This window comes from Doryrhamphus excisus, linkage group LG7 (assembly GCF_037039965.1).
Source record: "Doryrhamphus excisus strain RoL-2023G ecotype Guam linkage group LG7, RoL_Dexc_Guam_v1.1, whole genome shotgun sequence".
Classification (NCBI taxonomy): Eukaryota; Metazoa; Chordata; class Actinopteri; order Syngnathiformes; family Syngnathidae; genus Doryrhamphus; species Doryrhamphus excisus.
The window spans coordinates 17,625,686-17,636,797 of NC_136363.1; the positions used below are offsets into that span (position 1 = coordinate 17,625,686).

At 36.6% G+C, this 11,112-nt stretch overlaps 1 protein-coding gene across 3 annotated transcripts in view; it reads right to left on the reverse strand.

Moving 5' to 3' along the window:
• LOC131108892 (enoyl-CoA hydratase EchA19) overlaps window positions 1–11,081 on the reverse strand; it is a 28,108-nt gene extending 17,027 nt beyond the window's left edge. For all 3 annotated transcript variants that reach the window (XR_013627768.1, XR_013627767.1, XM_058060303.2), the window contains exons 1-4: window positions 10,919–11,081; window positions 10,293–10,457; window positions 7,920–8,017; window positions 7,398–7,542 (exon numbers count right to left, since the gene is read on the reverse strand). Coding sequence is in view for 1 of the 3 variants with exons in the window: in XM_058060303.2 (XP_057916286.2) it covers window positions 7,398–7,542; window positions 7,920–8,017; window positions 10,293–10,457; window positions 10,919–11,009 (499 nt within the window). In the remaining 2 variants the exon portion in view is untranslated. The remainder of the gene's footprint in view (window positions 1–7,397; window positions 7,543–7,919; window positions 8,018–10,292; window positions 10,458–10,918) is intronic.
• Window positions 11,082–11,112: the final 31 nt, after the last annotated feature.

Sequence of the window (11,112 nt, forward strand, 5' to 3'; positions counted from 1 at the left end):
CAAACCAACAGTAAAATATGGTGGTGGCAGTATGGTGGTCTGGGGCTGTTCGGCTGCTTTCATTGCATTTTGTGTTTGGTTGTGACTCATATTTTTAATTTGTTTGATGTTGATGTTTCTACACCACTGTATTATAGAGTAAAAAACAAAATCAACACTTTTTCTACCAACTAGGACCTATCAACATCATGCATCCCCAAGTGTAGATGACGGGTTACACTCAGGTTTTTCTGCTCTAAGAGGCTTTGTGCTGCTCTTAATCCTAACGAGATCATCCATTTGGAAGTGTTATTTTAGGTTTAATAATTGTATTATTTACATCAAACCAACAGTAAAATATGGTGGTGGCAGTATGATGGTTTGGAGCTGTTTGGCTGCTTTCATTGCATTTTGTTCATTTTGTGTTTTGTGACTTATATTTTTTATTTGTTTTAAGTGCATTTAAGTGCGACAACCATGCAAAAACAAAATCTACACTTTTTTTTACACCACTGTATTATAGAGTATGTAGATGACGGGTTACACTCACGTTTTACTCCGCTAAGAGGCTTTGTGCTGCTCTTAATCCTAACAAGATCATCCATTCGGGAATGCATAGTTCATGCAGAAGTGTTACTTTAAGAATTTAAATTTTTTTTTTACATAATTGTATTATTTACATCAAACCAACAGCAAAATATGGTGGTGGCAGCATGACGGTTTGGAGCTGTTTGGATGCTTTCATTGCATTTTTGTTCACTTGTGTTGTCATTGAGTCATATTTTTAATTTGTTTGATGATCTGAAACATTTAAGTGCGACAACCATGCAACAAAAAATTTTTTTTACACCACTGGATCAGTATGTGGTGGATATAAAATATGGTGGTGGTAGTATGACGGTCTGGGCTTGTTTGGCTGCTTTAATTGCATTTTGTGTTCAGTTGTGTTGTCATTAAGTCATATTTTTAATTTGCTTGATCTGAAACATTTAAGTGCGACAACTATGCAACCAAAAAAAACACTTTTTTACACGACTGTATATACAGTATGTGGTGGATATAAAATATGGTGGTGGTAGTATGACGGTTTGGAGCTCTTTGGCTGCTTTCACTGCATTTTGTGATCATTATGTGTTTTGTGGCCTATATTTTTTATTTGTTTGATGATCTGAAACATTTAAGTATGACAACCATGCAAAAACAAAATCAACACTTTTTCTACCAACTAGAACCTATCAACATCATGCACCCCCAAGTGTAAATGACGGGTTACACTCAGGTTTTTCTGCTCTAAGAGGCTTTATGCTGCTCTTAATCCTAATGAGATCATCCATTTGGAAGTGTTTAAGAATTGTATTATTTACATAAAACCAACAGTAAAATATGGTGGTGGCAGTATGGCGGTCTGGGGCTATTTGGCTGCTTTCATTGCTTTTTGTGTTCTTTTTGTGTTTTGTGACTTACATTTTTATTTGTTTGATGATCTGAAACATTTAAGTGCGACAACCATGCAAAAAAAATCAACATCAACATTTTCAACATTTTTACATTACTGTATTATACAGTAGTATAATACAGTAGTATATACAGTAGTGTGTGCATCATGCACCCCCAAGTGTAGATGACGGGTTACACTCAGGTTTTACTCCGCTAAGAGGCTTTGTGCTGCTCTTAATCGTCACAAGATCATCCATTTGGAAGTGCTATTTTAGGTTTAATAATTGTATTATTTACATCAAACCAACTGTATATGGTGGTGGCAGTATGACGGTCAGGGGCTGTTTGGCTGTTTTCATTGCATTTTGTGTGCAGTTATGTTGTCATTGAGTCATATTTTTACTTTGTTTGATGATCCGAAACATTTAAGTGTGACAACCATGCAAAACAAAATCAACACTTTTTCTACCAACTAGAACCTATCAACATCATGCACCCCCAAGTGCAGATGACGGGTTACACTCAGGTTTTTCTGCTCTAAGAGGCTTTGTGCTGCTCTTAATCCTATCAAGATGATCCATTTGGAAATGCATAGTTCTCACAGTTTTAAAAAAAATCGACACAAAGATATCTTTTTTGTCTGATGTTGTGTCAGAAAAGGCACCGTATTGGCATCTGACACATCTAAAATAGAGTCCCTGCTTGGTGGAGCCCAGTGTTGAGTGCAAAAGGGTATCCCCCCCTATCTTCTCCTTAATTCAAAGGAGGAAGGACAAGCAGACAGGAAGGAAACAGCAGCGAGAGAGAGATAAAGCGGGCCAGCTCGAGTGCGTCTGTCTTTGGTGCTGCTGTTGGCACCATCGTTATCAGCGAGCGGAAGGATCCACGGCACCTCCACCCCTCGGCAGTCATTTTTTTTTCTCACTGATAGGACCGGTTCTCTGATGTGTCCTCTTTGCAGGAATGCACTCAGATATTCTTTGCTCCTTTGTCCACCATGATGAGGGGAGAAAACTACTCAGAGGTTTGGACAACATATGAAAGAATGTCGCCAAATCAGGGATGGTATGCTTCCCGATCCCGATCATCCCGGTTTGAGACCAAGTAAAGTATTTCTATAGTATTGTCCACTGAAATCATTCAGTGTTTTCATTATGATTACTGCCATTATCCTTCATAGTAGGACATATCCTGTTACTTGTGGTAGGTCTACAAAGTCTATAGAGGTGTTCTGCTTTGCTGCTGGTCCTGCTGGCATCCCTAACCACATCAAAGTCAAAATCCCCCCCCTCCTGCTCTCCGTCGTGAGGGTAATGCGATTAAAGTTTGATGTGGATTAACAATTTCCGGACAACTCCAGACTAAATGGCCGGAAGCGTTTAAAAAAAAAATTGCTGACTTTGAAATCAAGTAAGGATTGTCAGTTGCTCTGCAGATGATAATCTCAACTGGAACTTTTTGACTGAACCAACACCAGGGATAGTAGCTATTCAATGAGGAACAAAAAGTGACAATGTGAACGCGACAAAGCTTCATTGAGGTCACATAAGCTCTATTTTGTGTATGTATGTAAATAACTGACTATATTTTCAGTTATAATTTGACTTTTGAATACGCTTGTATGATATCACAGCGCTCCATTACGTTGCATTTTGATGGTGTCATGTTTTGAGGTCAGTCTGTACAGGTTTTCAATAGTATTTCAAATTTGGGAGGGCATAACTGAGAACCACTGTTAAATAGAGAATTTTGAATCAATATTATTAATTTTTTTGGTTAATTGCTGGGAATTATTTAAAAAGGTGAAGTTCTGTAAGAATTTTTTTTTTAATTGTTAAAAATCCTAGACAATTTTGAGATTTTTTTTCTAAAAAAAAATATATTGAGAAAGGGTGTAAAATTAATATTTTATTCAAAAAAAATTCAAATAAAAACTTGAAAAAAATTGGTAATTTTCAGCCAGAAATATTCCCAAAATTTAAATTAAGCTTTTTATGCCATTTAAAAGAAGATCTATTATTTTTTTCCCACTTTTCTGACCTATAAATCTAGTTGGAATGTTGTATTCTTGTGTTGGAAGTGAGGCCTGACAAAAGTTTGGGGGGGGCAACTGAGAACCACTGCTAAATATTTGCATTGCCGATTGTTCACTGGCAATTTTGAAGAGGATTTTGAATCTTTTTTTTTTTTGGTTAATTGCTGGGAATTATTTAAAAAGGTGAAGTTCTGTAAGAAATTGTTTTAAAGAAAAACATTTTTTAAATTGTTAATAAAAATCCTAGACATTTGAGATTTTTTTTCGATGCCAAAGAGGATTGCACATTTGGAGGTGAGGCCTGAAAAGTTTGGGATGCTCCGTTTCTGAGTTTTTTTTCCAACACCGTCTCAGTGTGATGTCACAGTGACTTCCTTGTATGAACGGTCCAGGATGCAAGCTCTGAAGCTGGACTATCCGTGAAATTGTTGCCGAAGTCCGATGGCTTGTTGAAGCGCGAGCGGTAAGTAACAATTTCCAAGTGTCCTAACTGTGTTTATTTTGTGTAGCATTATAGCGTGTGCATACAGGAGGCATTACAAGCACCTGCAAAAAAAAACTACCATTAACTCCTAACCAACAGGGTATGCTGGAATCTATCCCAACCGACTTTGGACGCCTTGTTGATTTGACGATCTGTTTTCAATTTTTAGATGGCTTTTTTTTGACAAGAAAATGTCCGCCCCCCTCCTCGGTACCTATGCTCAAGTTCCTGATCCTCTCCAGTTGAAGTTCCAAAAACAAGCGCTGGTTTTGAAGTGGCATGATGTGATCACTGGGCTATGTCACACTATTTCAAAAACGCACGGCACATGTCTCGACTCGCCCAAAGTTACGTCAGCTTTCTTCCGCCGTTTAACACGTGGCTTCTTCTCTGGCAAACATCTAACAAAGTCAGAGCGAGTAGGTCAGCGGTGTCACATGAGTATGGTGCAGATCTCAAACACCCTCATTTTTTTTTTTTGCTTTGAACCAGCTATTATTGTGATGTTTGACTTCCTGTTCAAGTCCCTGAAATAGCTTCAGGAATCGGGCAAGGGTGCGTTGGTGGTTTTTATTTCAGTGAGCAAGCGTCGGGACTCTACCGCTAGACTACTGTGACGCAACCTTCTCATTTCCTCCTTGGCCAGGCGGAGGGGCCCCGAGAGAGGAAGCCACAAGCCGGGCTGGCCAATCACGTGCCAGAAAGCTGTCGGATCCTTGTGGTCAGCGTCGGGCCACATCAGAGTGAAGCCGACAAGACTTTTTTTTTTTTTTTTAAACAGGGATTCCCTCCAGCTGCTACCATCCATGCCCAACCCAAAAATGGTAACAAGCATTAAAAAGGAATCATCACACAAAAATACTGGAGCTTTAAATAACAGCAGAGCATTATGTTTGATGTAAAGGGGCAGGGAAGTTTGGTTTCACTGTGGGGGGGGGGGGGTACCTTTCAAAGTATGTATTGTGTCTTTTTACTCTCGCCACAGCACCACAGTAAAACCCTTATTCAAAGTAGTCATTAAAAAAAATGAGTTTTCACAACTGGTCCAAACATGGGGAAAAAAACCCAAACTAAATCAACCCCTTGGAAAAGTGGAATTTTCTGCCATTTTTGTGTCCTGCTAGTCCCCAATGAGAGTCTGTACGAGAGTTTTGACAAAACAGGGACTCATAGGTCAACAGAAGAAACAATACAAGCAGTTGATGAAGAATCTTGAACCAGTCATGATGTGCTATACATATCACTATATTGACACTTACTATGGTACACATTATGTCATTGGATGGTCATATCACCTCGTACTTCGGTACGTGACAAAAAATTTAATTAAATATTAATTTAATTTAATTTAATTTAATTTAATTTAATTTAATTTAATTTAATAAAAACTTAAACTATATTAGGAAAGCAGGAAGTGAACAAATGTAACAGTTACTGATTGTAAAAGTACCAGATGGAGGGGTAGGATTTAATAAGCTTTGCTTCTTCCTACTCCTTTTGGACATGTGGAACTGTGAACTGATTATGTGATGCATTCAATTGTAATCTGATGCATGTTCAAATGAAATAAAACCATTACCAACATATCTCCTCCTTTCCACTTCCTGTTCCTGTCTACTTGAAGAACCGGGGCACTTGTAAGCCTGAACCGACTAGACTCATGAGGGTGCCAGCAAGTGAATGGTGAATCTGATGGTTCTCACGAATGTAGTGAGTCGGGTGGGCGGACCTTCATGTGTGAGGTTCTTGGGTGAAACATTGATCGCTGATTCCTACATCGGCGTCACCGCCATATTGGATGCGACGAGGAAACGAGGAATTACAGTCCCACAAGATATAGACGACTCCAAATTGTCCATAGGTATGAATGTGAGTGTGAATGGTTGTTTATCTATATGTGCCCTGTGATTGTATATAACAGTATAGTGTATAAAAACATTGTATATAACAATATATCAGTCACTAAAGTCATCATACAGCAACTTCACACTCAAATATACAAACATGTACCAATATGAATATTTTAAAAAAAAACAACTCAAGTTTTCCCATACTGTATTGCATCAGAGCAACGCATTCATTGGGGTGCTGCAATGACATTAGCCCCTCTCTGGGCTCCTCAAATAAAGACACACATCATCAAAAGTATAAGATGCAGATGTATTTACTACACTAAAACGGTCTGAAAGTTTAATGAATGTTAAGGAATGTTTCCTCCCACATTCCAAAAACATGCTAGGTTAATTAGCGACTCCAAATTGTCCATAGGTATGAATGTGAGTGTGAATGGTTGTTTGTCTATATGTGCCCTGTGATTGGCTGGTGACCAGTCCAGGGTGTCCGCCTCTCGCCAGATGACAGCTGGCATAGGCTCCAGCACCCCCTGCGACCCTCGTGAGGATAAGCGTGAGTGAATGAATGAAATGTATATTAATGTAGATTCCCTCCCAGACTGGACCAGTTCTCTTATAGCAAATTCCAGGCTTCGTGACACATTTTAAAACAAATCTGCCACCAGACTTTTGATCGGATATGCCAGTCCACCCAATATTTGCAGCAGTTGCCGTGAAGTGACAACAGTAAACAAGCCACTTATGATTCAAATGATTCATGATTTCATCATCAAAAGCGCAGATTTGAAGACTATCTCATTAAAAAAACGGTGGTTGTGATATTGTTAAAAATGAAAAATGCGTCCGTAGACAGAAACACAGCCAGGATGCTACTGTCAAATTACAGGCCTCTTGTTGATAAGCCCTTTATGTTTACATTCTAAATCCAGCACTGCCTGTAAAATTATAGTACTACGAGTTATATTTACACACACCCTGTTCATATTTTAAGTACTCTCTCAGCACGTCAGCCGTATGAGAGATGCTGTAAGAGCCCAGCAGGAGCCACTGCAGTCACAGTCATTTACTAAAAAGGGCAACCCGATAAAATGTTGTTTATGAGGAAACCGAACCACATAAATAAGATGCTAGCCCTCGTTTGGCCTCGCAGTCAAGTCAGTAGCTTCCTGTTCGACTTATCAAGAGGTCACGGTCGCAGACAGGCAAACAGACAAGACAGAACCGAGGTGATAAAGCGACACAGCAGAAAAATACAAACAATGTCAGTCAGCTTCCTGGCAAAATGTATTCTTGGGCAACAATGGCCAAATTTACCAATAAATTAAAAATTAAATTAAATTAAATTAAATTAAATTAAATTAAATTAAATTAAATTAAATTAAATTAAATTAAATTAAATTAAATTAAATTAAATTAAATTAAATTAAATTAAATTAAATTAAATTAAATTAAAATACTTTAAAAAACAATATTATAGATTCCATTAGCCCAATCCTAAATTAAATTAAATTAAAACTTTAAACAAAAACAATATTATAGATTCCATTAGAAACCCTTCTCAGTGTGACACATTGAATGGAAGTTAGTGTCCAAATGAAATGAAACGTACCAAACCGACGACAGAACACCCCCATGATGGCGCCCTCCTCCACCACACGTAGATCAGCCAGCAGGGCCAGCTCTAGACCTCCGGCCACGGCAAAACCGCTGACTGCTGCTATCAGGGGCTTGGAGAACTCCAAACGAGAGGGACCCTGGAGACCATGACCAGATTAGGACATGCTAATATTTCATATTTCATGTTTCAATGAGTACAGGTTGATGTGGGACAAAGAAGTCCAATTAAAAACAGTGGTTCAAAATTATTTATTAAACTAGCTCCTGGTTAAGGGACTCGGGAAATACTTGTTGCAACCATAGCACGAAGACACTGATACTGAAAGCCCCCCCCGCAACATGCTTCTTACACCTCTTCCTGCCCTACAAAGATTTTGAACAACTTTTTTTATATAAATATCCACCAGATGGCATTGCTTTTTGCCCATTCAAAGCATGCGGTAAAATATTATTCCGACTTCCAGTGTTACAGGGTACCAAAATACAATTCTAGCCCCACCCCCCCAGTACTCACCAGTGGCCCAGGACCCTTGGTGACATCTTGCTCCAATTTGAGAGAGGCCGTGTGATTGGCCAGCTCCTTCAGATCATATCCAGCACAGAAGTTGCCTCCTGTAGGGGACCACAGAATTACAAACTATGACACATGCAAAGTCCTAAAGACCTAAATCCTAAATTAGAAGGGTGTAGGGGTGACCTAAAGGAGGGTGTGCAGAAGAACGGAAATAATTTGACGGAAATATTATAGTATATACTGTATTATTGTTGAGTATGTTGTTCTTCAACATTACGAGTGGATAGTACTGTCGCCACATATTAATAATAATATTATATAATAATAAATTAATTAATAATAACAAAACAAAACTCATCTAATCTAATTAAAAAATTAAAAATTAAAAATTAAAAATTAAAAATTAAAAATTAAAAATTAAAAATTAAAAATTAAAAATTAAAAATTAAAAATTAAAAATTAAAAATTAAAAATTAAATTTAAATTTAAAATTCAAAATTCAAAATTAAAATTAAAATTAAAATTAAAATTAAAATTAAAATTAAAATTAAAATTAAAATTAAAATTAAAAATTTAGCATAAAAATACATTAGAAAATAAAACAACATTACATTAAATTAAATTAATGAAATAATAACATTAATAATAATATTATATAATAATAAATTAATTAATAATAACAAAACTAATCTAATCTAAATTAGAAGGGTGTAGGGGTGACCTAAAGGAGGGTGTGCATAAGAAAGGAAATAATTTGACTGAAATATTATAGTATATACTGTATTATTGTTGAGTATGTTGTTCTTCAACATTACGAGTGGATAGTACTGTCGCGACACAGCCGCCTTGACATCTAGATTGGACCTGACCGCAAACACCCAAAGAAATCTGAGCTCACCCCCCCCCAAACACCGCAAATATGCAGCGGAATACCTGGAGAAAGCAAATTTTTTTTAAAAAGAAGGGGGTGGTAGAGAAAACTATTGGTGCTAATTTGAACAAAATTGATTCCTTATGCTGCAAACCCAGGGAGGGGGGGGGTCCTTGCTTGTCATGCAAGCTGCTCATCAACACACAAGTCAGTCATCCTGCTTAAATAAATGTCCATAAGGACCATTAGAGCGCTATTCTTTAGTCTGACATCCTGCTGAGTGCTAAAACCTTGTCAGAGGTGCTAATCGTTCTGGAGGCCACTTCAGTGTGGAGACAGTTGATACAGGTTGAAGGCATTATATCCACTCGGGCTTTCAGTGGATGTGATGATTATTTTCAGAGGTATTAAGAAGCATGACATGATCCTGGCTCTGTGCAGATGATACAGTGCAGGCCACTTCACGTCAAGTTAAGTGTATGTGAAGTGCAGCGACATCTATTGACTGAATGGAGTAATGGCAGAGAAAAAAACTGCCATAAAACTTGATAGTCAATGTTGAAAAAAAAAGCCTGAAAAAGTAATCTTACATTCAGGGTCTTGAGATTTACACAAGCAAATCAAAGCTTTTCTTCCCGTCACTCACACACACCCTTTCATTTTGCAAAAATAAATAAATAAATAAATAAGCAAGTCAGTGCTGCCTGGCGCCTCGAGTGGAGAAAATTGTGACAAACAACCAAATAAGTCCACATTATAATGCTTATATGCTAAGACTACGTTAAAAAACCATAGCATTTCAGTATCACCTTGTATTTCGGTACATGACAAAAAAATAAATAAAAATAAAAATAAAAATAAAAATAAAAATAAAAATAAAAATAAAAATAAAAATAAAAATAAAAATAAAAATAAAAATAAAAATAAAAATAAAAATAAAAATAAAAATAAAAATAAAAATTGCATTAGAAAATAAAATACATTACATTAAATTAAATTAATGTAATAATAATAGTAATATTATATAATAATAAATTAATAATAAAAACAAATCTAATCCAAACTAAATTAAAAAAACAATAAAAATAAAATAAATTAATTAATAAAAATAAAAATAAGCATTAAAAACATTAAAAAATAAATTAACATTACATTAAATTAAATTAATGTAATAATAACAATAATAATATATAATAAATTCATTAATAATAAAACAAAACTAATCTAATCTAATCTAAACTAAATATAATTTTTTTTTTTAAATAAAATAAATTAATAAAATAAAACAAAAAAAATAAATTATATTAGAAAGGCAGGAAATAAACAAATGTAACAGTTACTGATTGTAAAAGTACCAGATGGAGGGGTAGGATTTAATAAGCTTTGCTTCTTTCTACTCCTTTTGGACATGTGGAACTGTGAACTGATTATGTGATGCATTCAATTGTAATCTGATGCATGTTCAAATGAAATAAAACCATTACCATTATCATTAATCCTACCTATCCCATGCAGGACAGCCACGTTCAAGGCTGGGTCCTTCTCAAAGGCCTCCAACTCCTCCAGCAGACGCCTTGCCGTCTCCTGGTTGACCGCGTTACGCACCTCGGGGCGGTTTATAGCCACGCTTACCACGGAGGCCTTGCGCTCTGAGACCACAGCCTGTCCTGCATTGAATGACAACACAATGAGAAAGACGAGAGGTGGACTCACAGTCATTTAAAAACCACACAATGATGGGTCTAAATTATCTTCATGTGCATAATAACAAGGGAGAAAAAATTAAATGGCTTCAAAACAGGCTTTGCTTTGGGGTCAAAGTGGCAAAGCAAAGTGTATTTACAAAAAATGGACTGCGGGGGGCAGCGACACCCAATGTTGCCTACCTACTAAGCAATGGCTGCGTTCCATTTAGCTTCATGACCGCATAGTTTCCTTCCGAGTTAAATGGCGGCTCTTACAGAAATGTATAATACAACAACAAATACCTGACCGTTGCTTATTGTGTGGTTTTGTCACAATATAGCTACTAGCATGTATACTGTTTTCGTACTGTAGCCGTCTAGTGGTTTTAGCACAATATAGCTACTAGCATGTACATTATTTCGTATTGTAGAGGTCTATTTACCTTGTGTTGTGCTACAGAAGTGTCTTACCGGCCTCGGCAAATATGTCTTTCCTGTCAATACATATAAACTTCTAAAAAAATGAAGATACATTGTAATTGTTTACGAAACAAAAAAAATCCTTGGCGTTGACCTGGCGAACCGTGGAGTCGTCAATTAAATTAAACAACCTTCAGCTGTGTCGAAAGTTGCATCA